At 42.9% G+C, this 13,652-nt stretch overlaps 1 protein-coding gene across 11 annotated transcripts in view; it reads left to right on the forward strand.

Annotated features, from left to right (window-relative positions):
- The first annotated feature begins 3,599 nt into the window (after nt 1-3,599).
- The window catches only part of SLC8A3 (solute carrier family 8 member A3), a 113,467-nt gene continuing 103,414 nt past the window's right edge, over nt 3,600-13,652 (forward strand). For all 11 annotated transcript variants that reach the window (XM_026060967.1, XM_026060959.1, XM_026060960.1 and 8 more), the window contains exon 1: nt 3,600-5,365. In XM_026060967.1, coding sequence (XP_025916752.1) covers nt 3,600-5,365 — 1,766 coding nt within the window. The remainder of the gene's footprint in view (nt 5,366-13,652) is intronic.

Genomic DNA, 13,652 nt, shown 5'->3' on the forward strand with positions numbered 1-13,652 from the left:
TGTTGCATTGATTGAATGCTTTCATAACTTATCCTACCAGATAGGAGAAATATCCCTCTGTACCACTGCCTTTATTCGCATGTACTCCATGGGATAGTGATAGCAGGCACAGATCTGTGTGAGCAGAAGATGTCTGATATCAAAGAGGTGGCAGAAATCAACAGACTCATGATCCTAATGGTGTCAAGCTGAAGATCACTCAATACTAACTGACTTTCCGCTATTGCTGCAGTCTCCTGTTGTTTGTATCCCACACAGCCAAGGCAGTGACGTAGTTGGACTTGCACCTCCCTGTACCAGGYGTGGATTTGCTGTTTTGTTGGACTGAAATAGGAGGAATGACACTGACTCCTCCTGGGTGACTTGCTGTGACTCAGGACTGTGCTCCAGACCTGCCTGCCAGATGAAGGCTCGATCCTCAGAGCAGGACTCCTGCTGAAGGGTAGATCGTGCTACAGTTAGCCCTGTTGAGATCAATACCGTTACTTAAAGGAAGGATGGGGAATGTCTCTACTTCATTCTGGGGAGGCCAGAGCTACACAGATCCCCTCCAGCGATTTCTGAACTGAGTTTAGTAGATATATCTGAGGGCAAAAGTGGATCTTGTATAAGCAACATGGCTGACCTAGAGTTAGAGTGTGAATTTTAACTCTTCTATCCTCTGACTTCTGAATGTTAAAACTGTTACCTCAGTGTTTTATTAGCAACAGTGTTAAAATCTAATAGTCTGTTCTGTGTTATAAAGTTCTTTTACACCAATTCCCAAGGGAAGGGGGGCAGGGGTAAGAATGCTCCACTGTGTTTTTTAGATTGGTTAGGTTAATGCTTTTTGTATTACTGAAAGCATTTTAAAATCTTATCAGACAGTGTCTCTATGGGCAAAGTTCCTGTTGATTTCACTGGGGAATTTTATCTGTGTCAAAGAATTGCAGGATGGGTCGTTGTTGTATTGTATTAGAAAATGATTTTGACCTCCACTTAACATTGAGATGTTCATCAAAGCAAATGAAAACCAGTGAAACAACTTGCTGCCAAATTCTGAGATTTTACTCTACAACCCGTAACTTGAGTTTGGAGTTTCAAAAGTATAAACAGAAGCTACCTCTGATAGAGGTTGTTTTTGAAATCATGCACAATTAGTTTGAGGAATAATCAGTAGACTTACCCTCTGCTTAAAATCAAATTAAAAATTAAAAAAGAACTGGCAAAGTCTGGAGTGTTTTGAGGAATGGCTAGCAATAGAAACCATTACAGCCTTATATAAGGTAGACAGATAGTGTTAATTACAAAAGGTGGCTGTACCACAGAGAGGGAAGTTGGTGGTAGCAGTGATTTATTTCAGAGGGCAGTGTAGTCATTGTACTCTTCCTAGACAAGATTCTGAATTAAGTGATACTTAGATTCTTAAGTCATTTTTGAAGCCAAATTTAGGCACTTGAGTCACATAGATGTTTTTGAAATTATTCCTGTCTTTCCGACAGCCGTTTCTACATGACTTACCTTGGAAGACACAATGCCTACTGGCTGCTGTACAGTTAACTAGACTCGGGGAACTGGAAGAGTCAAGAGGTTGGTGGATACCTGCCAGCAATTGCAGTGCAAAAAAAGGATGATCTGATGTGCCCTGGGTGTATTGGAGCTACTGTGCGCATGCAGTTGATCTGTGCATGCACCTTGAGTCAGAGGCACCTGGAACATGTCTTCTTTACTGTGCATGTGCACACATCTACCTTGCAGCCCGAATGTCCTGGGCTTGCTGCATACAGTTACTCTGCATGTGTACTGTGGCCCTTTCTCAGGGATTTCCCAACATCCTACTGCTAGAAATTTGGCAAAATATCATGCAAAAAGGAAAGGGAACCAAAATGGCAGAGTCAAACTATACCCAAGTTGTACATATTGGATAGCTCAGTCTTCCCTGTCACCCTGAGCTATGCAGACAGCGAAGCATTTTAAAAAGACAGCAGGGCTGGTGCTGGTGCAGCCTAACAATGCTCACTGGGACTGTGGTTCCTCGGATCCCTGGGGGTTCAATCAAGCACCACATCTAGGGTGAAAAGGAAGATAAGTAGACATTTGAGAAAGCTAATGTGGGAGAATCTGTCTCCTTTGAATTAATCCAGGTGACATGAAATGTATTATTTTTTCATATCAAGGGTGTTTGATATGGATTTGTGATCCTGATAGTGCATAATCAATTCTCTTCCCTCTGCTGGGCTTTGTCAGGAACAGTTTTGTTCATTTGCAGTCCTTGTTCATGCTTTTCTTCCTGTTTTGCTTGTCTTTATAGATTTTTATCTGAAAGTTGAAAACATTTTTGTTGATGTCGGGGAGATTGCACCTGCTTTTGAGAAGATGCAAGTGACACAACATGATGATAAAATAACCATTTGAGATGCATTTGTTAATGCTGATAACATTAAAATGCTGCCTGGAATACATACAGTGCAAGGGGGAAGGGGAGGGACCTTCTGAAGTGTTCAGGGGCCATTTCATCTCTTTGAACTGTAGCCATCTGAAGGTTAGGCATCTGCTCTAAACTGGCTGTCTGGGCACCCTCTGYAGACCAAGGAAAGAGAGGAGAAAGGATTAAATCCCTTCTGGAGATGTGTGTCTTAAATACATCTTTCAGGTCAGATTGGGGTGGGACACAAGGACTGTCCCCTGGAAGTGACTGTCTCTTTCCACTGACTACAAAGAGAGACTAGGTGACTTCTTTTAACTTACTGCTCAAGCTTTAGATAGTTACAGTAGGGGGAAAGAATGCCAGGCCTACTGATTTAAGAGTACAAATCTCAATGACAGTTAGTGGGAGCTGAGACTCTTGAACCTTCCAAGTGTTTTAGATAATGCTGCTATTAAGTTTGATGTTTCCTGTGAGATACTTGGCTGTGTCTGGGCTCACAAACCTTGTGATTTGTCAGTTACTAATACTGAGACCAAGTTCTTCCAGAGGCTGGTTATAAAGGAAAGAGAATAGTATGGTTCATGACAAGGTGAAGGGCTGAGAATCCAATCTTAACTGATCAGTAAGTCCTTGGCCACCATGGTACCTCATAACTGAGTTATGTCTTACAAACAGAGTTTCATTTGGAGACTGCTCAGTGGCCAAAGATGGTGCTTCTTTTGTTGCTGGTGATTCCTTGATTTGTCTCATGCCCTGGATGGTGAGACAGGGGAGCCATTAGATTTGGTTTCTTCTGCTGAGTTCAAGAGCTATGTTCTGGATAACACCGTGGCATCATTAGATGACTAGTAGCTGAGTGCTCAGTATTCCAGCTACATATGTTGTAGGCCAAGAATGGGGTATTATGTACAGTTTTCCTCCGAGCTACTTTTTTAGCAATTCATCTTCATCTGTTAGGCCTGTAAATACTGCAGTTTGTTAGAGTTACCAGCTAACGGTAAATACCTTCTTCAAAGTGACAGAGAGACAACCCATGCATCTCTACCAGTCCTCTTCAGTGGTGAGATACTGAAGCGCGTATGGGCAAATGTTGCATCTTCCTTTTCTCTCATGCTTCCCTCCACCCTCTCTGTTTTTTTTTTCCAGGTTCTCGGCCTTTTTGGATCTACACAGTGGAAGTTGCATCTTGTGTATGGCGTGGTTAAGCTTGCAGCCTCTCTCCTCGGCCTTCCTCCATTTTGGGCTGGTTACTTTTGTGCTGTTTTTGCATGGTTTGCAGGTGGATGCTGGCCTGACGGGAGACTCAACCAGTTCAGTACAAAACAGTTCATGTTCAGGATCTTTTGACTGCAAGGAGGGTGTTATCCTTCCAATATGGTACCCAGAAAACCCATCCCTTGGGGACAAAATTGCCCGGGTTATTGTATACTTTGTAGCACTGATCTACATGTTTCTTGGAGTCTCCATCATTGCAGATCGTTTCATGGCATCTATAGAGGTCATTACATCACAAGAGAAAGAAATCACAATTAAGAAACCCAATGGAGAGACCACAACAACCACCATTCGGATTTGGAATGAAACTGTTTCCAACTTGACCCTCATGGCTCTGGGCTCTTCTGCTCCTGAGATCCTTCTATCACTGATAGAAGTATGTGGGCATGGATTCATAGCTGGAGACCTGGGGCCTTCCACGATTGTTGGCAGTGCTGCTTTCAATATGTTTATCATCATTGCCATCTGTGTCTATGTGATCCCTGATGGGGAAACCAGAAAGATAAAACACCTGAGGGTTTTCTTTGTCACAGCTGCATGGAGCATTTTTGCTTACATTTGGTTGTACATGATCCTTGCTGTCTTCTCTCCAGGTGTGGTTCAGGTCTGGGAAGGTCTGCTCACACTTTTCTTCTTTCCCCTTTGTGTCCTTCTGGCTTGGATAGCAGATAAACGTCTGCTTTTCTATAAGTACATGCACAAAAAATACCGTACTGACAAGCACAGGGGCATTATCATAGAATCAGAAGGTGATCACCCTAAGGGAATTGAGATGGATGGCAAGATGATGAACTCCCACTTTCTGGATGGAAACCTAGTGACTGTGGAGGGGAAGGAGGTAGATGAATCTCGCAAAGAGATGATTCGGATCCTTAAGGACCTGAAGCAGAAGTACCCAGAAAAGGACTTGGACCAGCTAGTAGAAATGGCTAACTACTATGCCTTGTCTCATCAGCAAAAGAGCAGAGCTTTTTATCGCATTCAAGCTACCAGAATGATGACTGGAGCTGGAAATATTCTGAAGAAACATGCAGCTGAGCAAGCCAAGAAGAGCACCAGCTTGCATGAGGTGCGGCCAGATGAGCCTGAAGAATTCATGTCCAAAATTTATTTTGACCCATGTTCCTACCAGTGTCTTGAGAACTGTGGTGCCGTTCTCCTGACAGTGGTGCGGAAAGGAGGGGACATGTCCAAGACCATCTATGTGGACTATAAAACAGAGGATGGCTCTGCCAATGCTGGTGCCGACTATGAGTTCACAGAGGGGACTGTTGTCCTGAAATCAGGGGAGACCCAGAAGGAGTTCTCTGTGGGAATTATTGATGATGACATCTTTGAGGAGGATGAACATTTCTTTGTGCGGCTCAGTAACCTGCGTGTGGTGGAGAGTGAGGAACATCCAGAGCTCAGTAACTCCATAAACACAAAGGCCATACTGGCCTCTCCTTGTGTGGCCACAGTGACTATACTGGATGATGACCATGCTGGCATCTTCACATTTGAATGTGATGTTATACATGTCAGTGAGAGCATTGGTGTGATGGAAGTCAAAGTCCTAAGGACATCAGGTGCTCGGGGTACAGTCATAGTGCCATATAGGACAGTAGAAGGGACAGCGAAAGGAGGTGGAGAGGATTTTGAAGACACTTATGGGGAGCTGGAGTTCAAGAATGATGAAACTGTGTAAGTACCCCATTAATTTCTGTTCCTGGGTCTAGTTTTAGTGTTTAACCCTACATTTTCCCTCCATTACAGGTGAATGCTGACAAGGGACAGGCTACTTTCTTCAGCTTCCCTTCAGTTTCCCTACTTACCTCTTTCAGGCAAGAACCGACAGCAGGATTCAAGAGCTCAGAATCTCTTCTCCCTTCCCTCTTGGGAACAACAAACAAAGGCTTAGAAATATTGTGGGAGTGGGAAGAAAATATATTATCCTCTGAGAGCCTGTACTCAGAATAACGGGTTAATTGTGAGTAAAGGCAGAGAGAGAAGAAAACAGGTGAAGCTTTCACCTGGCTGGGCAAATATGGGAAAGCCTCTAAATGTGTGAGTAAAATCTTTTTGAAAACCCAACATAGAGGGCACAGGAGTTTCTTAATAACCTCAGATGAAAAGTGTGCAACAGGTATTCCCAGGCAAGCAAAAGCTGCTTAGTAGACAGGGGGCTTTCTTTTCACAAGAGCAACACATCATATCTGTCTCCCTAGGCTGCCAGTGCAACTTGCAGGTCGATGTGGTAGCTAATTCATAGCACAGGCACAGTTGCAAGCTGTTCTGCTGGACTTGTACAATCATTCCAGCCTTTATGTCGCTGTGGTCTACCCATATCCCCCCCCCCCCAACCTTGGCTGTCTGTTCTTTTGCTACCTGTGGCTTTTCCCCTTACAAAATACCATGGCAATTGGCAATAATGCTCTTAAAGCACTGCAGCTCGCAGCCTGTCCATGTAGCTCCATGACCCAGTGTTTTCATACAGAATAAAGAAGGGAAGCAGAATAGCCTGAACTGGTCCTGTTAATTCAGCTCTTATTGCCTACGAAGTAGCTGATATGCTGGTAGGAAGTAATAAAGACCAGAGAGGCGATAATGTCTAATTACTTTAAGTACCTGCTGTTAACATTAGTGGGGAAGGAGAAAAATCCCTTAGCAGAGTAGAGAGAGGGAGGGGGTGTGGACCTGGTGCTAAAATCGCTATTGTTAAGTGCCTAGGTTCCTCTTGTTAACACCTAATCACTTGAGCTATCAAAGGAAGAATTGTGCAGACTTGCAACTGGCATCAGAGAAAGGAAACCTCTGTACCAAGCCTCCCTATACAGTACCCCAAAAGATGTTAATATTTAAATGCTATGGAATAGAGATGTTCTAATTCAATAGCAACTTCTGCCTTGACCGCTAAACCACTTAATCCAGCTAATATCTACAGTCCTGATGCTTGATTCTAGTGTGTGTTCTTTCCGTTCCTGTTTGGCTGGATTCAGCCATGATCAAAGATGGAAAAGGATCCACTGTTCTCATCTGGCCTCTCCAGGAAGATGGGTCAGGCAGGTTAGTCTCCTTAATTGAGCCTCAAGCTGATTTCTCTAGAGAAAGGGAAGAAGAATGTTAGCTGTGTGATTACAGTCTCTTGTGAGGAGACTATCTAAAATATGGTGGATACTACCATGCTCCAGACAGGTCTTCAAGAAAACAGACTTTACGACCCAGCAGTGAAAGGCCAGCAGGTTTGGCTTACCAGAGAATAACCCCACAAGCCATTTCACTCCAAACTGTGCTCCCTTTCTTTCATCTCCCTGTTGATGGAAGGCTTCCTTTTTTCTTTGAAGAGTGTGACAAAACATACCCACATGGATGCCTTACGTGGCTTAAAATAAATGATGTGCAGTAGAGCCATGAGCATCCTTGTAGGTCAAACTCTTAAAAATTTAGGCTGGTCCAGACAACAGATACAAGCAGGATGCTTAATGCTGTGGTTTGTGACCCAAAGAGGATGTCCTGGAGCACAGCTGAGGCCTTTGTGTTGTACTTAAATTGTGCCCACATCTAATGCATTACGGTGACTTTCCCTTCTACTTCAAAAGGCCTTTGGGAACAAAGCCTCCTAATTACAGGGGAGTTACTCTACCCTTTAGGACACAGTGACCATGGARACCATGCTGCTAACAGAGATGAGTTTCTTTTGAAACTAGAATTAGTATAGCTAGCTGAGCATAGTGCTTAATCAAACTAATAAGCTTAACAAGGAGGTGAAACACACTAGCTTGACCATGTAGTTCAGCAGGCTACCTTTATTCACACCAAGGTTTCATTCCAACTTGCCAGGTCTTCTGGGAATGGAGTCCTGAGCTAGAAGCATATGAAGTTTTCAGTAATTATCCTTTGGCCCCTAAACTCAGTAAACACCGTTTAGTTGCTATACTTTACAAGTTCTATCCAAGAGGCAGGTGAATACAAACACAGAAACTTGCAAGAACTGAAGCTTGGGTTTAGTCTCTTCCTCCGTTTTTGTTTTCTAAATCTGAATGAGGAAAAATAATTTTGATAACATATTCAGGCTACAAACAAATTAGAGGCAATTCAGATCTGAATTTGGAGTTTGGACCCATATTCCACTATTCCTACAATAAGTGTCTAGTTTTGGTCACCTCTAGTTTATAGAGATGTGTGGATATGGTGTTTGGGATAGTTTGGCTTAGTTTGGGATAGTCTGATACTGACTGATAGGCTACTGGTAGTCTGGGCTGACCCAGATGACAACATGKGAATGACTGGTCACTGTATCACTTCAAGGCTGTATGAAGACACTGGGTCACTGAACAGCCTGGGGGTTGCCTTGTTGAATATTCTGGGGAGTACTTTTTAAATGCCTTGCTGCTGAGGGGAATCCACTGCAAGGTATTAACATCCCATACATGCTGAAGGGATAACTGAGGAGCCACAAAATCCAACACAGAAGAGAGGGAAAAGCAGGAAGATTAAAATAGTCAGTGGACAATGCTAAGGACAGGGGACCAGAAAGCAATGAAAAGTATGTGTTCCCCTCTTCAGTCTAGTGATTGGGCTCTAATATAGGAAAGGGGAAACTTGGGCAGTAGTTTCTGTTCTGGTGCAGGAGCAATTTATGATTTTACGCATACTTGATATGGATTCCTTGCCTCCTTCACTGTCATTCTCCTCATGGAGCCCTTTTTTAAAAGATCTTTGACCCATGGAGGAAGCAAGTGAATTAACACCATCTTGCAAACACATAAGACAGTGCTAAGCTTTACTGTGGTTATGCATGTATGCTGAGGAACTGCAGAACTGCAGCCACAAAGAAAGCTCTGATCAGTGTAAATTGAAGGAGGGTAAAAACTTCAGTTTACGCTCTCAGCTCGTGCATTAAAAACTTCAGACTGTGTTCTGCAGCAGCAGACCCTTAAGTATAACAATGTCTAAATTAATCTGAGGGTCACTGAATTACACAGCAACTTTGAGATTAAGCTGTTGGAGAGACACTGTGATCTACCAAATTCCCAGGGCTAATGTTCTGGTGATGCTTAGAGCGGGCACTTTCCCTGAAAAATAACAGCAAAGGGAACTTCACTTAAATGTAATGAGATAAAATAAACTATCTGAGGGTTGATTTTTAAGAGGCTTTCCCTAAGGAATGTGGGACTAAAAACAGATGAGTTGATGCATAAATTACAGAATGAGAGGGAAATGGATCCTGCCACCGGGTCTTGCTTATTGCCTCTGTGATTCTTTCTAGACTAACATGGTCAAAGTTTCCTTACTCACGTTTGGGTGGGAGCACAAAGAAAGCAGGCTGAAATGAGGAGGCTTGAAATAATGCAGTTATTACTGAAATATTGTTTTATGCAATGTGTGTGTGTATGGATATGTATGGGTGTTGGGTAGCTATAAATCACAACATGTAATCCTGTACAGTCATCTCTTGAGAATGGAATTGATCATATCTCAAATATTTGATTCTGCTGCAGCTTTTTCAATACATTTGTTATTTCTGAATTCCTGTGAGGGTCAGATATGAACTAAGCAGCTGAAGTAGGATCCTGGTTCTCTTGTTCACTAAAAGGAAACTCTCAAGAGATCAAGTCCAAAACTTAGATTTTTTGCAAGATGACTAAACACTTTTCTATTAAACATTTTTGTGTGGAAATAAGTGTTGGGTTCTTGGAGATGTGAAAAAGCAAAAGAGGGATTGATCTAGATGCTTTATCATGTCCAAGCAATACAGAAAACATCAGGAGCCAACAGCAAAAAGTCAATTGGATTTTAAAGGATTTTCTTTTTGCATAATAAAAGGAACTTTCAGCCAGTCAGGAGAGGAAAACTGTTTAAACTCGTATGGAAATTGATCTCTGTCTTGCTTTAGAAATTTTAGGAAGATACATAAAGTACCAGTAGTGAATTGATATGCTGGGTAGAAGACAAAGGGCCAAGTTCTGCTGTGACCATGTCATTTGCTGAAGCTATACTGAATTATATTTTAGGCCAAGAGACCTACTTAGTTGCTTGTCTGTGTTGCTGTTTTCTCAAGCATTTATAGGATCTGCAGCCTCCTAGAGATGTAGCTAGCCGTCTGCCATGAGTCCATAGTTCTCTAAGTATTGCCTATGACTCAGAAGGAATGGGGTGTTGAGAGAAGCTGTGGCGTTAAACTGTTATTAAATGGTCTGCAAAATCTCTCTGCAAAGGTAGCATGGCTGAACTTTCAGGTAATGTGTGGAAACCTATAGTCATTTCTCTATGTATGTTATGCAGAGCTCTCAGTGATAGAAGGGCAAACTCCTCTATTTATACGGATACTTTTGGAGACAAAAATATGAAGACCACCTTGGTAGGCAGTGAGATGTTTTTTGCCTTTGGTCTTCAGAGTTTGGGGAGGAAGCTCTCTGTAAGTTACATGCTGCCTTCTTCTATGGCTTTTCCCCAGAGGAGCACCTAAGCTGTTGTGTGCATGGCTATGGCTGCTCTACTGAATCTCTGTGCCTGTGGGATACATGATCCTTGGCCAGGGACCTGTCCTATCTCTGAGTGTATGCTTAGCTCAGTGGGGCTGACCCTGCAAAGTGCTGCCACAACACCAAGTGATGGAAAACTGCATGCCTTTCTTCCTATTTGGGTCTTCAGACATTTTCTGGCAGGAGCATTGTTCACTCAGAATGCAGGGTGTGGGGAAAGGCATGAAGGCCAGAGCTGTGCTGGAGGTGGACCTCTCTGTGTCAAGTTCAGATTGCAGCTATGTCCCAAGTCTGGTGGCTGACAACTGCCCCATGCAGCCACCACTTGCTGCTGCTGCCCTCTCTCCTGGGTGTATTACCACACTTGTTTGGTGAGAAGGTCAGTATCTGTTCTTCCTTCTTTTCCACCCATGCTTGGACCCAGAAATATTTGGGCCCTAACCCCTAGCTCATAACCCTGATATGGTGGTTGTTAACTTGCCCCAGTAGCTCTGATGAAGGTGATAATGAAGAAAGGTGACTGGCAGTTACCTGTTTGAAGGACACCGTACTGAAGTTTGGTGCAATTAATTGTCCTTCCTTTTTGCAATTCAGTGCTTGAGGAAACTGTCAGCTTAATTTTTTAATTTGATCACTTACACAGCCATGGCTATGGCATTTTGAGAGGAATGCTATTAATGATATTTAGCTCTTTTGCATGGCATCTCATCAGTAGATCTAACAGCACTTTGCAAAGGAGATTGAAGGTCATTATTCCCATGTTATAGATAGGGGAAGAATGCAGAGAAAGTGACTTCTCTTACCTATGGATTACCCTGCAGTTCAGAGGCAAAGATGGGAATAAAAAATATCTCCCTGAGCTGCTGGCCAATGCTCTATCCAGAGGAGGGTCTGCCTACATTAAGCTTGTAATTTCATATGATTTAAAACTGCACTGAGTCTAGGCAGATTCATTGACCTCTCCCCAGCTATCACCAGGCAGCTTGTACAGATATAGGCAGTAGCTGAAATATTTTCCTACCTCCCCAAAACTGTCAACAGTAGCTATGATTTTGGGTGCTTATTTTCTTAAATTAAATTTGGGTCACATAACGTGGAGGTGTGCTGAATCTGGAGACCTTGGTTTGGCTTTATCAGCCATGGTGACTTGAATTAATGACCTAGGTGGTGAAGGGACTGTTTTTATAATCTAGTCTGAACTCTTGTTCAGTATCTTTTGTTCATTATGTGCTGATCCTAACAATTTGTGCTTGAAGTAGAACCTTCCTTGAAAAATCAAGCCTGAGTAGTGGGATTCCAGGCAGTGAGAATTTGCCATGCCAGGCAGACAGTTTCCTTCCCTCAGGACATGCTTCCTTCCCATTAGAGCTCTCTTTGGATTGAACTTTTAATGAAACCTCCAGACTCTTCTTCAGTCTGTCACCGTCTGTGGGTAAGCTCCTTCTGGCTTTCTCTCTCTGCCCCTTCACATAAATTAGAATTTCTTGGTTCCTATTTTAATCCAAATTAAGGAAAAATAGTACCATCTCTTCCCAAAGGGAGATAGTGGCAGTACAGAGAACACTGAAGTCTCACTTCAGAGGAGAAGCTCCAAGGCTATTCTGTGGCCTTGTTTAATGATTTCCTGAAGAGGCAAGAGACGGTCAATTTTATTTCCCATGTTTAGTTAGCCCACCTGTCCATCTGAATTCTTATTTGCTCCAGGCAACAAGTTCTTTCTAGGCCTTGATTTAGTTACTGGTATTGACAGTCTCAGAGCTGGTCCCAGTTAAAAAACTTTCCCTCACCATGTTGTGGTGAAAGGCTGTTGTATTTAGTTCTTGCTCTGAAATTCTCTTTCATGTTAGTATTTTTAACAGTATCAATTTCTAATTTAACTGAAGTTATTTTTACATATACATATTCTGAGTTTCTGCTTTAGTCCTACTGGGAGTTCTAGGTAGTGTAGTAGTCTATGGGGGATTAGTATGAGGTGTCAGGGGACTGTTCCTGGAGTGTGTGTAAAATCAGCCCGTAGAAATGTGAGACTGTGAGACCATCCTCGGAAGAAGAGAAGCCCTGAACTGACCTTTACCTTCCCAGGTAGTTGAGATAGTTGACAGGTTTTGACCGGAGTTACTTGTCATCTGTCCATGAAGAAGGACAAATGACATCTTGTCTGAAGGACTGTGACTTGTTGCCCATCAAAGGAGGCATTTGTATGAGTTTATGCAACAGCATTAAACAAGGGGAGCCTGAGACCCCAGCTCAAAAGAGAGAAATGCAGTAGTGGTCAGTTTTCAGAGCTGCTATGTAGTCTCAGCTAACAGAGAAGTCACCAGAAACCTTTCAGATGCCTGAAGTACAAGACCCAATTCGGGGTGGGGGGGTGGGGGGGAGTGTTGAGGCAATATTGTAAAGGGCAGGGATATTCCTAATGAGAGCAAACACAGGGAAATTCCCTGTGCCAAACAGAACAACCAGGTTTGGGGTTTAAAAAAACAAGCAAACTTATACCGATCCAAGATAAAACTAGTTTACTGTGGCTTGAATGAGTTTTGCCTCCTTTACTCATTCTGACTCCTGTATTATTGCATGAAGCACCTTAGCAAATGAGTGACTTGTAGGCATGTACTTTACACACAGGTTGGCAGAGGCAGAGATCACGTTTATTCCCCCTTATAAAGAGGAAGAGAAGGCCATTGTTCAAATAATGCAGCCGCAGGCCTGAGATGAGATGGCGTTTTTATGCATCTCACATCTGAATGTTAAAGGTAAGATTCAACATTGGTCTTCACCTCTGGATACCCAAGGAGAGAAATGGGAAGCAGACAGAACTGGATTTGCACACAGAGTTACCAGCAACCTCCTCTTTTGGGCAGGAGAAATGATCTGTCTTTGTGTGGAGAAGGAGGAAAGAAGGAAAGGCACTTAAAATAAATAAGACCTAGGGATGAGCATCATACTTCCTTCACTTGCTTTACATAATTTGCATTTGTGCAAGAGTAGCATAAGGCAGCGAGGTTGATGGGCTAGCATTTGAGATGCATTTGCAGATATGTTGTCCTTGGCATTACAACAGAGGTAAGATGTGCAAAATCTTCCAACATACACCAACTCTGCTCTGTGGAGACAGTGACAGAAGTAGGATATTAGTCTGTGATGAGGCTCAGACAATTTGCCCTTGAAAAGCAGGCAGTGGCTTTTGGGGTGCTTCAGTGCGCACTCTGAAAAAGTTCTGCAGGCTTTAACAAAAGGTGTAGAGGATGGCACAGAGTGTTTATGCTTTGCTTGTGTTGCCCACATCCTCCCTGTTATGCAACTGAGAAGTAGCAAGATACTTCACTCCTCCTCATGTCCCACTGACCTGTCAATATTGGGAAGATAACCACTGTGATACTGCATGAGCTTTGATTTGGGACAAGAAGAAAGATTGGAATTGAATGAAATGCTTCCAAAAGTCCTAAAGCACTGACAGATGGGACAACTGTTGCTGATTTAATYGGGTTCTTGTGGCTACTCCGTGT

Source organism: Apteryx rowi, unplaced genomic scaffold (assembly GCF_003343035.1).
Source record: "Apteryx rowi isolate R43461 unplaced genomic scaffold, aptRow1 scaffold_173, whole genome shotgun sequence".
In the NCBI taxonomy this organism is placed as follows: domain Eukaryota; kingdom Metazoa; phylum Chordata; class Aves; order Apterygiformes; family Apterygidae; genus Apteryx; species Apteryx rowi.